The sequence below is a fragment of the Cervus elaphus genome, chromosome 4 (assembly GCF_910594005.1).
Source record: "Cervus elaphus chromosome 4, mCerEla1.1, whole genome shotgun sequence".
NCBI lineage: Eukaryota > Metazoa > Chordata > Mammalia > Artiodactyla > Cervidae > Cervus > Cervus elaphus.
In genome coordinates, this window is record NC_057818.1 from 40639253 (window position 1) to 40658540 (window position 19288).

The window sequence follows — 19288 nt, forward strand, 5'->3', positions numbered from 1 at the left end:
AGTTGTTTTACAGTGTTGTATTGGTTTCTGCTGTATAGCAAAGTAAATCAGCTGTATGTGTATATACATCCCCTCTTTTTTGGATTTCCTTCCCATTCAGATCCATGCAGAGCATTTAATGTAGTTCCTTGTGCTATACGGAAGGTTCTCATTGGTTGTCTGTTTTATATATAGTAGTGGGTATGTGTCAATCCCAATCTCCCAGTTCATCCCACCCACCCTTTCCTCCTTTGGTATCCATACATTTGTTACCTACATCTGTGTCTCTATTTCCACTTTGCAAAAAATGTTCATCAGTATCATGTTTCTAGGTTCCACATATAATATAGAATTTTTTTTCTCTTTCTGTACGACAGTCTCTAGGTCCATCCGCACTTTGGCAAAGGGCACAGTTTTGTTCCTTTTTACAACTGAGTAATATTCCATTGTGCATGTGTACCACATCTTCTGTATCCATTCCTCTGTGGATGGGCATTTAGGTTGCTTGCATGTCCTAGCTATTGTAAGTAGTGCTGCTATGCACATTGGGGTGCTTGTGTCTATTTGTTTGTTTTTTTTTTCATTTATTTTTATTAGTTGGAGGCTAATTACCTTACAATATTATAGTTATTTTTGCCATACATTGACATGAATCAGCCATGGATTTACATGTGTTCCCCATCCCAATCCCCCCTGCCACCTCCCTCCCCATCCCATCCCTCTGGGTCTTCCCAGTGCACCAGCCCTGAGAACTTGTCTCATGCATCCAACCTGGGCTGGCAATCTGTTTCACCCTTGATAGTATACTTGTTTCAATGCTGTTCTCTCAGAACATCCCACCCTCGCCTTGTTTTTTTTTAAGTCCTTATTGAATTTTTCATAGTATTGCTTCTGTTTTATTTTTTGGTTTTTTGGCCACGAGACATGTGGAGTCTTAGCTCCCTGGCCACTAATGGAGTCTGCACCCCCTGCGTTGGAAGGTGAAGTCTTAACTGCTGGACTGCCAGGGAAGTCCCTATCTTTTTGAATTATGGTTTTCTCTGAATCTATGCATAGGAGTCATATGGTAGACCCATTTCTGGGTCATATGGGTAGTTCTATTTTTGGATTTTTAAGGAACCTCTATTCTGTTCTCCATAGTGGCTGTATAAATTTATATTCCCACCAACAGTGTAAGAGTTCCCTTTTCTCCACACCCTCTTCAGCATTTATTGTTAGTATTATTTTTTGATGATGGGTATTCTGACCCATGTGAGGTGATATCTCATTGTAGTTTTGATTTGCATTTCTCTAATAATTAGTAATGTTGAACATCTTTTCATGTGTTGTTGGCCATCTGTATGTCTTCTTTGGAGAAATATCTATTTAGGTCTTCCACCCATTTTTGATTGGGTTGGTTTTTTTTTTATATGTATTGAACTGCATGAGCTGTTTGTATACTCTGGAGACTAATAATCCCTTGTCTGTTGCTTAATTTGTGAATATATTCTCCCATTCTGATGGTTGTCTTTTCGTTTTATTTAGGGTTTCATTTACTGTGCAAGTGTTTTTAAGTTTAATTAAGTCCCATTTGTTTATTTTTGTTTTTATTTTCATTACTTTAGGAGGTGGGTCAAAAAAAGATCTTGCTGTGGTTCATGTCAAAGAGTGTTCTTCCTGTGTTTTCCTCGAAGAGTTTTATAGCATCCAGCCTTGCGTTTAGGTCTTTATAAACTCTCTGTGCCTCCGTCTCCTTGTCTGAATTGGGGGATAATAATAGTACCTCCCCATGGGTTATTAGGAGGATTAATTAGTTAATTTAGAGAGAGTACTTAGTGCCTGGAACATAGGAAATGCTCAGTTATTTTTATCTGCTGCTACTTTTGTGGGAGTGGTACTGGTGGTGATGACGATTCTCCTGAATGTTACATTACAGGAGTGTCATGTAATTTTAAATACTAATTTAAAATCTTATCTGCCTATATTCCTTCTTGCCTAATTTAATTGAATCTGACTCTGACTTTGTTTCAGGCATTATACTCTATTTACTGCCTTAGCTAGAGTCCTTCTCTAAATACTTGGAAGACAGACGAGGAGGGATTGTAATGGAGGTCTAGGTGCTTGCCATCCACAGGTGCAGGGGGGTGGATGTGATCTTTGAAGGTCCCTTCTAGTTGAGCTATTAGTAATAATCATAACAGTAGCTCACCTTTAGGAATGTTTCCTCTGTGCCTTTAGTGGCTGACTTAGTCACTTTATCTCGTTTAATCCTCACAGCAGCTTCATGAGGAAGAGATCACTACTCTCATTTTGCAGGTGAGGCAACAGGGACCCAGACAGGCTGAGTAACTGTTCTCGGGTCACATGGAAGTTAGGGCTGGAGCCTGGATCCACACACTTGTCTGACTCTGGACACATCCTCCTCCCCGCTGTGCTTTCCCACCCAGTTACTCCAGGAAGCACACCCTTCTTCCAGGAAGCTGCCACACCATGAGCTGTGTTATCAAGGAAGAGGGGGTGAAGAGAGTGAAAGGAACACTGGGTCAAAGGTCATGAGACTGCCTCTGAGGCCTGGTTCTGCCAAGGTCTCAGGCTGTGATCTGGGGGAAGTGACTCAGTTGTGCCCAGGAGACTGTAGGCTGGACCACTGCTGCAGTCCCTTCCAGCCCTGAAATTCCAACTCCAGGACAACATGGCAGGACATCCCGCAGTGGGTCCAGCTCAGAGAAGCAAGGGGCTCATTCCCTCTATGTCAGCCATTCGAGAGCTCACACAGCTTCCTTCTGATTTCCTCCAGCTTGGATTGTTTGTACACCAACACCAGCCACCTCGAGGTGAACTTCCGAGTTGATGTGATAAAGCCAGGAAAGACACTGGAGATCCCCATCACCTTTTATCCTCGAGAAACTATCAGTTATCGAGAACTCATCCCCTTTGAAATCAATGGGCTCTCCCAGCAAGTAGTTGAAATCAAAGGGAAAGGAACGGAAATGAAGGTAAGCAACAGTTGGGGGGCTCATCGGGCTTGGCACCCCCACTTCTTGCCCTTCTCAGCCACCTTTGCCCACCTGAGCCCACACTCCTCTGACTCCATGTCTCCTGCCCCCTAGCTGCTCTGTCAGAGGTCAGCCAGTCCCAGTAAGGCAGATCAGACCCAAGAGAATCACATAGATCTTGCCAGTACCAAACGTTACTGTGTCAAAGGATACAAGTAACCACAGGCGCTGAAGAAACATTCTTTTTCTTGGAGAAGTTTGAGACTGTCAGATGCAGTGTCCCAAGCAAGTCCTCTTCCTCCCACATGAGAGCATGTAGTGTTTTCAGGTTACAGTCAAGGTTTGTTTGAAGCACTGTATGCAGACATAAGTTTCAGTTATGGGACATCTTTCCCCAAGACCACATAGACTGACATTCTCCAGAGCCCCAACTCCCAGGATCCCATCTGACTGAGGCCCTTCCTTCTAACCAGGTGCTCCGGGCAGGAAGGGGATGGTCTGGTTCCACCGCTTATCCTTTCTTCCCCATATCCAGTATACACTTCATGTGTCTGTCTGGTGGGAGTTTTTGCATTTATTAGGCCGTTTTAGAAGACTGAAGACCTCCCGCAATCCTCAGCAATGCACGGGACATTTCAGCAACCAAGAGGAAATGGGAGGGGTGTGTTCCTGGCATCCTTTCCATCAATCCAGGGGAGCAACAGGATCAGGCCACCTGGTGTGTCTGCACCCAAGCCGGTGGCAGGGTCTCTTCTGGTGTCATGGTTTCTTTCACGTGTTCATTCGTTCACTCACTCAGCACTCATTTATGTCAGGTGCTTTGCGGAAATCCAGAGGAGACGTAAACGTGTTCTCTGACCTCCAGGAGCTTACACACTGGGGCCAGAGACTCTTACCTTTGTAGACAACATGGAAACCTGTGGGTGGGATGGAAAGATCCCATCTTTCCATTAGGGGGAGGGGTGCTATTTATTGACTGGTCAGGTGACAGTGACTGGTGGTGCTGTTTATGTGGGTCACACCATCCCAGAGGGCAAGGCCCAGCCTGATCTCAGCCTGATGCAGGCCAGCACTTTGATCAGGGCTTTAGATGGGGGCTTTAAGATGTATCTGCTTTTCCCACCTCCGCCGCCATGGTTATCTCTCTCTCTTCAAGGCTCTGTCTCCTGCCCCCTTCCAGTCCCTCTGCACAGAGGAGCAAGCCAGGGCACACTCACAAGAGACCCATCTGATGGGACCACTCCAGGCTGCACTGGCTTCCCACTTCTCCCAGAAAAAAACCTGATCCCCCCCCACCCCAAGCTATCTTCTCGTGTTCCCCACCTCGCTCCCAGCCGCAGGCCTGGCCAGGCCACTCCCTCCAGCTCGGAGCCTTGCCACAGCTTCTCTCCTCCCTCGGGGTGCAGCCCCACCCCAGCCTGACTTAAATCCAGATGCTACCCTTCCAGCAGCTCCCAGTGTGAGCATGCCTTCCTCAGGGAGGCCTCCCTCACCCTCAGACTGGCTCAACCCTTTGTACCCCGAGCCTTTCCTTCTTAACAGCTCTGAACCCAGCTGTAAGTATGTAATTGTACAACAAGCTGTTTAGTGCACATTTTATGCACATAAATGTTTGTTGAGTGAGCGAAAGCGAAGGCCCATCCAGTGTGAAGAATGAGAGACACGGGAAGAGAGGGAACCACCCTTGCCTCACTGGGGTACACACACTGTATTTCTCTTTCTCATTAACTGCTGACCCCTCCCTCCCTGCTCTCTTTCTTGTCCACAGATTTTAGTCCTAGATCCAGCCAATAAGATTTTGAAGTTAGGAGCCATCCTACCTGGACAGGTGGTGAAAAAAATGGTTTCCATCATGAACAACAGCCAAGCCCAGCTCACATTTAACCTGTCAGTCATGTTCTCAGCGGAACTCCAGGAGACCAAGGTTGGTGATCAGGGTTCCAGTGGCGTGTTCATGCTTCCGCACCTCACGGTTCTCAGGCAGCTTCTGTGTGCCAGGCCATTCCAAGTGCTTTCCATGTCTGATCACCTTCACAGAAACGGTATAGGGGTGCCCCTGTTATTCTCCTTTACATGTAGGGAAACCACAGCTTGGAGATGCTCTGCCTCTAGAGGGCAACAGTGACACAGAAGTGCCCTTGATAAGGACCCAGAAGATCTGGGCGCAAATGAATATATGTACATCTTCATGACAGAAAATTTGAAAAATATGGAAAATCACAAAGAAAAACATTTGGCCTATAATGTCATACCCTGAAATAATCACTTAACATTATTGCTACCTTTCTTTCCCCTGCTTTTCCTACACATTTTAAAAATAAAATTGCTAACTTTCAGATTGTTTTGAAACCTGGTTTTATCATCTACCAGTAACTCCTAAATATTCAGTTTCATTTGTTCATCTGTACCTTCATTATGTAGATGAACCAAGCCTCTATTTCTGCTCATTTCAGGTGTTCCTGGGTTTTTTTAAAATTTATTTTATAAGCAACATTGTAATATCCATTTAAACAAACCTTTCTGTGCATCCATGACTCTCTGCTGAGCATATACTCCTAGGAGTGGGCTTCTTGGACCAAAAGGAAGAGTGTGTTTCAATATACATCATTCATCTGCCCCCAAAAGGCTGTCCCTCTTTCCACTGGAGTCCTCTATGTGAGAGAAACATGCTTGTTGCTAAATCCATGTCCTCAGGCTCTCTGCATAGGGAACCTACAGCCCTGGCTGCCCACTTCCTCTCACAGTGTTTGGGTGCCCCTTTGAAATGGGACCAGATGTATTTCATCCTGAGGATGGACTGTATCCATTCCTTCATTCAGTTCATTCTTACATTTACTCAGTAATCCATCCTCGCAGCAGGACCTCAGAAATGGAGCTCCAGGAGTGCCCCACCCTCAGCTGCTGAGACTTGTTGTCGTTTTGTCCAGGTCATCACCTTGTCACCATTCCGCAACATCACTATGAAGCCCAAAGAGGTCCGGAAGCTGGAAGTCACCTTCGCCCCCCTAAAGCGTGTCCCTCCCTTCTCCGAGGAGGTGTTCATGGAGTGCATGGGGCTCCTGCGGCCCCTTTTCCTCATCAGCGGCTGCTGCCAGGCCCTGGAGATCTCCCTGGACCAGGACCATCTTCCCTTTGGACCAGTTGTGTGTCAGACACAAGCCACGCGTCGCATCCTCATGTTGAACACGGGTGACGTGGGTGCAAGGTAGGAGAGCCCCCTGGGCCTGGATTCCCTGGGTGGACTCCATGCCACAGGTGGAGGTAAGGCTCAAAGTGGTGCCCACAGCCACAGCCCTGCCTGCCGCACACCGCGCGCCTGCAGGGGGCGCCCTGCACCCCGGCCGCCGGGGAGCCGTGCCCGGAAGCTGTGCTGTGGCAGCCCTGGCCCTGGAAGCTCTGGTCTGCACCATCCTGCCTGGACCAAGGGCCAACCACAGAGGGGTGACTACGGGGCCAGCAGCTCCCGGGGCCACCAGGGTCAGGGGCAGCTCTCATGTGAAGGGATCGTCTCCACCCCCTGGATCAGACCTGAGAGGCAGTGTAGGGATTGGCCACAGCTACCAGCTCTGGAGGGTTCCAGTCCTGGCCTTACCACGTCCTAGCTGTGTGACCTCAGGCACCCATTGAAATGTGTTCAGGCACATGTCCCCCCAGTGGCTGTCCCTCGTGGACAGTAAGATAAGATGCACCACTTTCCACCCTTCTCAGCCCCTAGGGAGAGCGAAGAGAGTGCACCCAGGAATGACTTGACCTTGGTCCCACACCCCGGCTTTTCCTGGCAGCCTTCCTTCTCCTAGGTCCCAGGGAGGGCACAAGGGGATGAACCTCCCACCTGAAAACCAGACACAGTCTCTCTTCTCAGCCACATTGAGGACACCACAGGGATAGTAATAAACTGTCTTCCTTGTCTCCTGTCTTGGAAAAGGTTCAAATGGGATGCCAGGAAACTTGAGCCTCCGTTTTCCATCAGCCCGGAAGAGGGCTATATCACCGCAGGCATGGAGGTTTCTTTCGAAGTGACTTACCATCCTACCGAGGTGGGCAAGGAGATTCTCCACAAAAACTTGCTCTGCTTCATCCAGGGAGGCAGTCCTCTGAGCCTAACCCTGTCCGGAGTGTGCGTGGGACCACCTTCAGTAAAAGAGGTCAGTAGGTGCTGCCCACAGATGGGCCAGTGGTGGGGTGGCCCGGCAAGCCCCACAAGAGAACTCAGTCAGACTCTGTCCAAACAGTCCTCGGTGCCCACATCAAACATGCAGACCTGCTCCCTCCGCCACAGGGCCTCTGCGCATGCTCTTCCCACTGCTGACATACTCCTTTCCCCCTCTCCATTTAGTTAATTCCTGTTTAGTCTTCAGCTCTCAACCCAGGCATCTCGTTCTAAAGGAAGGTTATACGGACATCTCTGGCTAGATCACATTCTGTCATAAGCTCTCTAAGTAAACAGGGACACCTGGGTTAACCTCTGCTCACCCTGTCGCTAGAAGCCCTAGTAGTAGACACCTGATAGTTCCTAGCAACATTGCTTACGGTCATGACGACACCTGAACTGTCTCTCTTGCTATTTCAGCAACGTTATGTACATGGAATCACGCCGTATGTTATAAAAGTGTATGTACAAGTCTTGGCAAGAATATATACTTTCATTTTCTTGGGTGAATATGTAAGAGTGAAGTGGCTGGATCATAGGGTGGGTACGTGTTTACCTTTTTAAGAACTCACCAAATTGTCTTCCAAGGTGTTTGTGTCATCTTACGTCCCCATCAGCCACATCAGACGTTTCTACTTGCACCACATCCTTGCCAGTGCTCAATATGGTCAGGTTTTTAAAATTTTTAGTCATTCTAATAGGTACATGATGATATCTTGTGGTTTTAAATTTGGATTTCCCTAATGACTAATGGTGTCAAGCATCTTTTCAGGTACTTCATTGCCATCCGTCTATCTTCTTTATTGAAGTATCTGTTCAAGTCATTTTTATTTGGGTTCTTTGTTTTCTTGTTTTACTGCATTTTGAGAGCTCTGTGTATATTCAGGACATAAGTTTTGAATTTATATCTTCAGTCTGTTTAGAGTTCATTTTTGTATATAGTGTAAGATTATGGATCAAAATTCAAAAAATCCATTTTTTGTGCACAGATATCCAGTTGTTCCAGAATCATTTACTTAATAGATTATCCTTTCTCTATGGATTGCCTTTGCACTTTGGTCAAAAACCAATTGATCATCTATGTGTGGGTCTCTTGCTAAACTATTCTCATCCCCTTGGTGAACTCTCTTGATTCCCTTTATACCAGCGCAACGTTGTCCATGTTGCTAAATTCGATGGCTGGTTCTCACTGCTCATCTTGCTTGACTTGTCAATAGCATTTGAACACCTTAAACAAGCCCCTCCTCCTTCAAGCACTTCCTTCATTGTGTGACCTCCAGGATACCACCCTCTCCTAGTTTTCCTCCCACTTTAATAGTTTCTGCTTCTCATCTCCCCTTCTGATTTTTCTTAACAATGGAGTGTGCAGGATTTTAAGAATTAGTCCTAAAATTCCTTCTTTTTTTCTAAATACACTTACTTCTTGATGATCTCATCCAGTTTCTTGCCCTTAAAAAAAAAATTGCTATACTGACAGCTCCCAAATGCATGTGCGTGTGTGTGTGTGTGTGTGTGTGTAAACTTTCCTTTGAACTCCAGACTTGTAAATTCCGCTGCCTGCTTGAGGTGTCCATCTTCTTCCAGGTGGTGAATTTCACCTGCCAGGTGCGCTCCAAGCACACACAGACCATCATGCTTTCAAACCGCACCAACCAAACCTGGAATCTGCACCCCATCATTGAGGGTGAGCACTGGGAGGGGCCCGAGTTCATCACCCTGGAGCCTCATCAGCAAAACAAGCCCTACGAGATCACCTACCGGCCCCGCACCATGAACGTGGAGAACCGCAAGCATCAGGTAGGTTGAGCCCCACCTCCCACATGGGTTTCCTGGCATGGTTGGAGGAAGGAGCTGTGGGAGAGAGAATGTTAGGACAAGGGGGGACCTACAAATAATGTGGAAACCACAGGGAACTGTGTCCAAAGCTTATCAAGACCAAAGCTTCCCTTTTTGTCCGTATATTTTCATGTTGAGGGGCTTCTCTTGGAACCAGAGGCTCATCTCTGAAATGAAGTCCCAGATGAAGCATCAAGCAATCAACACTTAGTTTAAGTGCACAAATAACATCAAGGTGACTGTGATAAAGATTAAAAAAAAGAAGCCACAATCTTCCACTCCCCTCACAAAAAAAGAACTGTCTTCTTCTGTCTTCTTTATCAATCCTCACTCAAAGACAGCCATGGCTGCCATCATCGCATCCTCAGTTTTGCATCCTGTTTACTTACACTTTACATCACATCATGAGCATGTTCCTGTTTAACTGTGTAATCTTCATGGTAATCATTTTTACTGATTGACTAATATTCCACTGAATGCCAGCTCCATAATTTATTTAACACCCTCAGTTGTTGGATGTTTAAGTTATCTCTAAATTTTCATCAATAGAAGCGATTCTAATATACATGCGTATCCCCAATGGCTCAGTGGCAAAGAATCTGCCTGCAATGCAGGAGAAGCAAAAGACTGGCTTGATCTCTGGGTTGGGAAGGTCCCCTGGAGGAGGAAATGGCAACCCACTCCAATATCCCTGCTTGAAAAATCCCTTGGAGGGAGGAGCCTGGCGGACTACAGTCCAAAGGGTCACGAAAAGTCAGTCACGACTGAGTGACTGAGCGCGCACGTTTACGTGTAACTTTTTCCTCTGCAGGGACTTTTCTTCAGTAAGTTCCCTGGGATGAGATTCCTGGTTCAAATACACATGAACGTGTTTATGACTCTTGGAAACATATTATGAAGCTGCTTTCCAAAAGTGTTAAACCTATTTGCGTAACTTCGTTAATCCTGTGTCGCTGCCATGCCTGAGAGGTAGCTGATAAAGGACCCTCTGTGTCACGCTCACCACGGTTGTTCTTCTCGTAGGGCACCCTCTTCTTCCCCCTCCCAGATGGGACAGGCTGGCTGTACCAGCTGCACGGGACTTCCGAGCTCCCCAAGGCTGTGGCCAATATCTACCGTGAAGTGCCATGTAAAACACCCTACACTGAGCTCCTGCCAGTCACCAACTGGCTGAACAAGCCCCAGAGGTGAGAGAATAGGTGGGGGATGAAGAGGGGACGGAGGGAGGACGCACAGTGTCGAGCCTGGCCCTTTGTGCTGCTGCTGGGCATTGCCTGGCCTGCGCCCCACAGACAGTGTCCTGCCCAGGGCTGTCTGTGAGCAGCTGATGCCTTGTAAATCTCCTGCAAGAGTGCCAGGCACAAAATAAGTGCTCAATAAATGTTAGCTGTCATTATTATCAAAATGATAATTGTGGTGGTTATTATTGAGAGCCCTGTCTTATCACATCAGCCACTGGCCAGATCCTTGGATCTTGTATTTGCAGAGAGAAAAGGAACTAGAGGAGCTGGAGGCCAGACGGGTCCCCTTCTTTTATGGAAAAGGAGCCAAAGGCTGGGAGAAGAGAGCTACCTGCTCGGCATAGTGGATAAAGGCCCAGACCCAAGTTTGAATGCTAGTTCTGCCTGTAACTCGGCACTGTTACCTGAGCATGGCATCTTCCTTCTCTCCGCCTCAACTTCTTCCCTAGTGAAATAGAAAGGATAACGAGATGTACCTCTTACAGACACTGTGGCGACTAAAAGCTTGTAATGTAACCCATGTGGAGCAGGACTCAGTACTTGGCACACAATAGGCAGTTACTAAATGGTAGTTCCTGTTATTACTAGTGACAGTGTGGAGGCTAGAACCCTGGACCCACATGCTTTCTGTGAAATCAAGAGTAGACAAGGTACCTTGCCTTCTTTCCTTTGGGTAAACTGTCTCATTTCATCCTCTCTTCTTGCACCCCTGTGTTCCCCCAGATTCCGGGTCATTGTGGAAATGTTGAAACCAGAGAAGCTTGACCTGAGTGTCACCTTAAAGGGCCTTGATTACATTGATGTGCTGTCCTCCTCCAAGAAAGATTACAAGCTGAACTTCTTCTCCTACAAGGAGGGACTATACACAGCAAAGGTATCCACACACTAAAGGCATTGCCCTGGGACCCTGGAGGTTTGGCCCTGAGGTTGATGATCCTGGTGTTGGGAGGGAAGATATACCCTCCCTTATCCTGCGAGACTGACCATTTAGAGGGACCAGACCCTTTAAGATGAGACTAGATAGCCAGCCAACATGTAGGCCTATACCAAGCCCTCAAGGCGGCAGAATCATGAAAATTCTGAAGCAGTAGGTAACACTGGGCATCAGACACCAGACCACAATAATAAGAGGGAAAAGATCCCTTTTCTGAGGGTTTAGAGAGCGCCCAGCATCAGGCTGAGCCCTTGACACAGCTAGTGACGTCACAGCCAGGATTCATCTCAGAGCCAGTGACTCCAGGACTCCACAGGGTCCTTCACGCATGAACTGTTTCTCCTGACTCATTCATCAGTTCATCAAGCATCTCTTGAGCACATGTACCATATGCTATACTACATGCTGATAACTTAGCAGTGATCAAAAATAGGCACAGTCTCTGTTCTCCTGGAACACGCAGTCCAGTGGAGGAGATGAGCATGCATCATGTGATTGCCCTCTGAATGGGTCACTTCAAAAGTGCGTAAGTGCGTTGAGGAAAAGGAGTACATGGTTCAGTGGCTTACTGAGAGGTCAGGGCTGAAGAGAACTTACAGGAATTATCCACCTACAGATAGTGCTTGACACCAAGATGGAGGATGGAATCACCTAGGGAAAGATTTTAAGGCGAAAAAAATAGCACATGAGCACAAAGAAATGGCAAGAATGAAAGGAAATAATGACAAGTACTGGCAAGGTTATGGAGAAAATGGATCTTTCATGTGTCGCTCACTCGTGGGAGTGAAATAGTGAAGCTACTTTGGATGACAGTCTGGCAGCTTCTCAAATGGATAAACATAGAGTTACCATAGAATTAAGCAATTTCTTCCCAAAATAAGTGAAAACATATGTCCACACAAAAGCCTATATATAAACGTTCATAGCAGCATTATTCTTAAGAGCTAAAAAATGGAAACAACCTAAATTTCCATCAACTGGTGAACAGAGAAATACAATGGACTATTATTTGGCAATAAAAAGTGACAGGAACCGAGTACTGATACAGGCAACACTGAAATGAACCCTGCAAACATTACACTATGTGAACAAAGCCAGTCACAAATGGCTACATATTGTATGATTTTTTTATATGAAATGTCCAGAATAGGAAAGTCTATAGGAACAGAAAGTAGCCTAGTGGTGCCTAGGACTAGAGGGGATGGGATAGGGGGACATGGGAATGATTGTTACTGGATAAAGGGGTTCTTTTGAGGGTGATGAAGGTGAGTGGTGATGGTTGGACCACTTTGTAAATATACTAAAAAGGCACTAGACCGTGCTGCTCTCTCCTCTTCTAAAGTAACCCAGGTTCCTCCATGCCTGCTCACCTGGAAGGAGCCAGAGCAGAACACCTGAAGAGAAGGGCTGGGTGGCGGGGTTCACGTAGGCTGGGAGGGCCCATGTCAGCCTGGGCCCCATGCTTCACATGCCCAGGCATTGCTAACGGAGAGAAGGAGCCTGTCAATGGTGGAAGACCCCGAACTAACTCCTCTGCCCCGCCCCACTTCCTCCCACTCTCTCTGTGAATCCAGGTGATCTTCCGAAACGAGGTGACCAACGAGTTCTTATACTACACATTGAGTTTCAGGGTCATCCCTTCAGGCGTCATCAAAACCATTGAGATGGTGAGCCCCGTCCGGCAGAGCACCTCGGCCTCCATCAAGGTGGACAACCCCCTGCCCTACATGGTGACCTTCTCCACGGAATGCAGGGTGCCCGACATCAGCCTGCCCTCCCAGTTCGTGGTGCCGGCCAACTCTGAGGTATGGCCCTGCCTGGGACTCTGCACAGGGGGCCTCTGGACCCACTTCTGCATCCGTGAGTTGGGGCAGCCTGGCAGCGGTCAGGAAGGCGGAGGACGACCGATCCGTCATGGTCCTATTCTCTCCTTTGCCCTGCTGCCCAAGTCCTGATATAAACCAGGGCCACATAGAGCTTTGGCTCAGGCATGTTAAAGGAATTAATTTATTAGCCACTGGGGCTTCCCTGGTAGCTTAGACAGTAAAAATCTGCCCTCATTTCAGGAGACCCAGGTTCAATCCCTGGGTCGGGAAGATACCCTGGAGAAGGAAATGACAACCCACTCCAGTACTCTTGCCTGGAGAATTCCATGGACAGAGGAGCCTGGTGGGCTACAGTCCACGGGGTCGCAGAGAGTCGGAGACAACTGAGCGAGTAATACTAGCTGTCTCTGTTACATATTTGTTTGCCCTGCTCAATCTAAATTATTTTTCTTACTTTTCCTAATTATATAAGTCACATGGAATATATGTAGTGAAAAGGACAGCAAGGGATACGTAATAGTGTTGCTGGATCAGTTGATAATAGTTTTATTAGATGTTTTGTATATATGCTCAGTAAGGAAACTGGCATCCAGTTTTCCTTTCTTCTATTAGCCTTGTTGGAGTCTGCTGTCAGGCTATGCTCATTGAGGTAGGTTTCCTCCTATTCTTTTCTATGGGAGAATTTGTGGAGTATTAGATGGGTAAAAAGAAAGCTTTGTGATCCTGGAATTTTGTTAAGGGAAATTTTTTTTTTACTATTGATTAAATATCTTTTTTTTTTTTTTTAATTTTTTTATTAGTTGGAGGCTAATTACTTCACAACATTTCAGTGGGTTTTGTCATACATTGATATGAATCAGCCATAGATTTACACTTATTCCCCATCCCGATCCCCCCTCCCATCTCCCTCTCCACCCGACTCCTCTGGGTCTTCCCAGTGCACCAGGCCGGAGCACCTGTCTCATGCATCCCACCTGGGCTGGTGATCTGTTTCACCATAGATAGTATACATGCTGTTCTTTTGAAACATCCCACCCTCACCTTCTCCCACAGAGTTCAAAAGTCTGCTCTGTATTTCTGTGTCTCTTTTTCTGTTTTGCATATAGGGCTATCGTTACCATCTTTCTAAATTCCATGATTAAATATCTTTAATGGTTATAGGGCTATATGGGTTTTCTTTATCTTTTTGAGTCTGTTGTGGTAAGTTATATTTGTTTACACATTTGTCCATTTTCATCTAAATTTTTTAACTGTGGTAAAATCATGTAAATTTTAACACTGCATTTTTTTCTGTTAAACATCTACAACAACTTTAATGATATCCTCTTTATTTTTCAATAAGACCCAGTTTTTTTTTTAAGAAACAATATCTGTTCATGACAACAAGACTATTTTATCTCTATAAAAGTACATGAAACATGGAGAAGGAAATGGCAACCCACTCCAGTGTTCTTGCCTGGAGAATCCCAGGGATGGGGTCGCACAGAGTCAGACACGACTGAAGTGACTTAGCAGTAGCAGTAAAGTCTACTACTACTTTATTTAGAGGATAGGTGTAAGTGAGAGCAGGAGAGAGTGGGGTAGACACACCTGTCCCTGCTTTCCTCATCCCATCTGGACCCTTCTTTGCCCTTGAATCTATTCCTCCCTTTCCCCAGCAGTCTATTTATTAACTAGCAAGAGGGCAAATAAGGGATCTTCTAGGATTGATTTTGCTAATTTTTTTGAGGATACCGAGCACCATTTCACCATATTCTGTACCCTTATCTGACATTCCCTCCCAGAACTGAGTTTTCTTTTCATCCAGGTTCAGAAGGAAAAACAAAAAACAAATCATATCGTCACGCACCAATAAAAAGTAAGCTGTCCAGATGGAAATAAAATCTAATTAGGCAATAAAAGTAGAGATTGTGAAAAAAAAAAAAAAAAGTACATGAAACAGAAAATAAAAGTCCTGGGACTTCCTGGCTGTCCAGTGGTTAAGACTCCGAGCTCCCACTGCAGGGACCACAGGTGCAATCCCTGGTCGGGGAACTAAGATGCTACATGCCACTTGGCATGGCAAAAAAAAAAAAAAAAAGAATAGAAAAGTCCCCCAAATCTCATTTCCCCCACCCTAAGACAATTACTGGTAACAGTTCAATATAGCCTTGATGTGTCTTTTCTATACATATGTAGACATATTCCTCTTCACAACAATGAACTCATATACATTTCTGGAATCTTCTTTTTTCCACTTAAAATATTATTACCACCTTTTATTTCAATGATTAGAGCTTTGGTGCTTCCTTTTTAATGGCTACATAATATTCCACAGAAGTAAGTATAATTTATTTATCCAGTCTTTTACTGCTAATACATTGGAATTATTGCCCTTATTTTGCTTTTATAAGCAGTACTCTTTGGTTCTTGTTTTGTTTTGCTTTGGATGACAATAGAGGAAGCAGAATGCCTCCCCCAAATGATGGTAGAACCCCAGAAGCTGGTTGGAGATTATCCACGAGCAGAGAAGGAGCTGCCTGACCTTTAGCCCTCCTGCTCCCCCAGCCCACCCACTCCTGTCTCTGTAATTACACTTCTCAAGAGAGGATCCAGTACCTATTTTTATACTCAGATTCCAGATACAGAAATACCCCGACTAGGGAAAAATTCCAGGGAGGAAAAGTGGGCTGGTTTGGACAGAGGTTCCCCAGGCTCAAGATCAGTGTGAGTATCTACCGCCAACCTGCTCTGAGGTCCCCAGCGGGGCAGAGGAGAGGCGGACATTCAGCATCACAGGAGCCTCTGTCTTCTCTTGCAGGGAACGTTCATATTTGAATTCCAGCCCCTGAAAGCTGGAGAAACCTTCGGGAAACTGACCCTGCACAACAGCGACCTGGGTTACTACCCATATGAGCTCAATTTGAAAGCCTTGCCAGCACTGCCTGAAAAGCCTGTCCACTTCCAGACTGTTCTTGGCAGCGGCCAGAGCATCTTTGCCAAGTTCACCAATTACACTCGGCAGAAGACAGAATACTACTGCAGGGTAAGCAGCCCCGGCCCCACCCTCTGCCCTCCACTTTCCAGAAGTCTGGGCTCAGAAATAACAGGAGGAGGACACTGGGGTGCAGAAATAGGAAACTCATACTCAGGGCCTTCATCTAGTTGAAAACTCCCAGCTAGAAACAAGAGTATCAGAAAGAATATCAGGTCTGGGTTCTTCCTCATGAGTTTAACAAGCTGGGGTGTGGTGGGGGGCAGCATTGCTCAGCGGTGGACACAGAGACAGTTGTTTGGGGGGGAGGTTCTGTTTCAGTAGTTAATCCTATATTCACACTGATGTAATAGGGAGCATATATGGACACTTGCTGTGGGCCAGGCTCCGTTTTACATGCATATTTTAAAAATCCTGACAGCTATCCTGTGAGAGTATTGGTAAGTTATTGGTAAGTTCTACTGAGAGCTCAGTGGTCATGAGGATATGCTATGAAATCCAGCAGACCTGGATTTGAATTCTCACTTCACTGTTTATTCTTTGTATGAATAACTTACCAATACTCTCACAGGATAGCTGTCGGGATTTTTTAAACATGCATGTAAAACTGAGCCTGGCCCATAGCAAGTGTTCCATATATGTTACCTATTACATCAGTGTGAATACAGGATTAACTACTGAAACAGAACCTCCCCCAAACCAACAAAATAAAATGTATTCCTCTCTCAGACAGCAGTGTGGGCTTAGGGTTAGGTGCCGTGACATCAGGCACCCAGACCCCTTTGTCCTGATGTGCTTCCTTCTATAGAGAGTCGCTTTGGTCCACGTGGACCAAGATGGTTTACTGTGGCATCCTCATTGCAGCCAGCTACCATGCGGAAGGCAGGGAGCTGTGTACCTCACTTCCACTCACACTTATTGAAGAAAACTTCATACGACCACACCCGGCAACAAGGGGCACTAGGAGTGTAGCCTTACAGTCGGCGGCCACGTGCCCACTTAACACTGACATCCCATGGCCATGGTCACGAGGCAGAGGCTCTTTTTGTTTTTTTTTTTTAAATTGAGGTATAGTTGTACAATTTTACATAAGTTTCAGGTGTACAAGATAGTGATTCACAATTTTCAGAGGCATAGGCTCCTGGTCATCCCATCCATCAGGAGAAGCCTAATTATGCTGCAGTAACAAACAGTCCCAGTATCTCAGTGGCTTTAAAACAACAAAGTCTCCTGTGTAGTCACAGTCCACGGGGGACTCTGCTCATCCCAGCCACTCAGGGATGCAGGCTAAAGGGCACCCACCATCTCACATGCTCCGGTCATAGGAGTAAAGGGGTGACGAGACCGCAGAGGGACCTGCATTGGCACCTAAACACTCCGGTGTGGAAGGGACGCCTTTCTGTCCTCCGCTTATTGCCCAGATCTGGTGCACCCCACCCCCAATCCACGAGGAGCCAGAAAGTCTGGCCCTCCTTGCCTGTGGAAGGAAAGAAGTGCAGGTACAGGGGAACAGCCCCAAGGACCGCTGCCCACATCACCCTGCCTCAGTTCCTCTTGGCCTTGGTTTCTTCTTAGTAAACTAGGGATAAACTAGTAATACCTCCTCTTCTAGAGAGTCACAAGGACTGGACTCTTGTACAGCCTGCCCTGCCTCACACAAGCCTAGGTTGCTCATGTCGGAGGGTGGGGCGCTCGGGAGGGCCCGGAGCTGCAGGTTTGCCCCTCAGGGTCCAGGGTGAGCCGAGCACGTGTGTTGCCCTTTCAGACCGACTGTCCGGACTTCCACACGGAAAAGGTAATCTACGCGGCGCCCGGGGCGCAGGGCGGCACAGAGGTCAGCGTGGAGGTGTACTTCGAGCCCAGCCGCCTGGGCGAGAGCAAGGGCAACCTGAGCCTGTTGTCGCTGGCGGGCGGCGAGTACACCATCCCCCTCTTCGGGGTGGCGCTGCCCCCCAAGCCGCAAGGCCCCTTCCTGGTCCGAGCCGGTTACAGCATTGTCATCCCCTTCAAGAACGTCTTCTACCGCCCTGTCACCTTCTCCTTCAACGTGGAGAACGCCGCGTTCTCCATCCGCGCCATGGACTCTGTGAAGCCCAAGAAGGTCAACAACATCACGGTCTACTTCGAAGGGAACCCATCGGGCAGCAAAACACCAATCACCAGCAAGCTGATTGTAACCTGTCCGCCGGGCGAAGGCAGCGACACTGGAATTAAGTGGGTTTATTACCTGAAGGGGATCACCCCGTAGTGAGAACCAGGGTTGGCAGCATCATCAAAAAGCCCTCTCATCAGCCCTTGACCTTTGTGTTGTTCTAAGCCCCACAAAGAATAGAGAAAATAATGAGAAGTCTAAAGGTACTATCTCCAATTCAGTTATAAGGGCACTTATTTCCATATTATATGAATTCCAAATATCTATATGAAATACAGATACCCTATGTTTAACATGGTAACTATATAAAACAGAGCTATATTTTACTTTGCAAGAGCAAGTCTCTAAATTTGGTTTCTTAATATACCTGCAAAGCCCAGGCACTGTGTAATAATCCCCATGTTTAATAAGGTGACCTTCTCTCACACGGCACTTAGCAGCACATGACTCTGGGGCCCTGCAGTTTCTTTTTAAAACCCACGATAGCTTCAAGAGCCCTTAGCCATGACTCTGTTTTGACACTGTATTTTATTCTGCTTTCATATGAAAGCCAAACAAGTCACTACTTTCAAAGCAAAGAGCAGATACATCAAGGCAATTATTGCAGGGGCAGAAGTTGGGGTGCTCCCCCATCTCTGGGTCCCTGATCTGTTTCCCATAGAAAGTTCTCACAGATGGCCAGATCCTGGAGAGATGCTAATAGAGACCCCAGTTCCCCCAACCCCACTCAGCTTGCAGAGCAGTGAGTCTCTGCCTAATTCTGATCCAGACCCCACCTCCCTAAATACTGATTTAGTCAGGCCAGGGAGGGACCTGGCATCTTTTTAGCTTGTATAGCAGAGTTGAGAAGCAGTGCTACAGATCAAAACCCACCTGGCCAGTCATGCAGCAGCCGGGCAGGAGTGTGCTTCCAGGGGGACCGTGTCTCAGGTGGATGCGTTTTAGCTGCAGCTGTCTTGTGTGTGCTCACAAAGGGTGACAGTCTGGGGCCCTTCTTCAGAGGGAAGTCCGTGGAGGCCCCAGCTCTGGGGAGAGTGCCTCCCTGGACTCTCCCTGGGGTCCTGCAGTGGTCTTAACAGAACCACTCACCCATTGGCACCACCTGTTGACATAAAGGTGGTTGAAGACTGGCCCTCAGGCATAGGAGTGGAGGGCCAACAGGCTTCTGCACAAACGCACACACACACCTATGCCTGAGGGTCCCCAGCCTCCACCTCCTCC

At 46.9% G+C, this 19288-nt stretch overlaps 1 protein-coding gene across 1 annotated transcript in view; it reads left to right on the plus strand.

Moving 5' to 3' along the window:
• Window positions 1–18394, plus strand: part of HYDIN (HYDIN axonemal central pair apparatus protein) — a 348507-nt gene extending 330113 nt beyond the window's left edge. The window contains 10 exon segments of the mRNA XM_043899028.1: window positions 2756–2954; window positions 4723–4878; window positions 5882–6159; window positions 6880–7099; window positions 8689–8901; window positions 9964–10127; window positions 10905–11055; window positions 12690–12920; window positions 15742–15966; window positions 17681–18394. Coding sequence (XP_043754963.1) covers window positions 2756–2954; window positions 4723–4878; window positions 5882–6159; window positions 6880–7099; window positions 8689–8901; window positions 9964–10127; window positions 10905–11055; window positions 12690–12920; window positions 15742–15966; window positions 17681–18163 — 2320 coding nt within the window. The 3' untranslated portion in view covers window positions 18164–18394.
• Window positions 18395–19288: the final 894 nt, after the last annotated feature.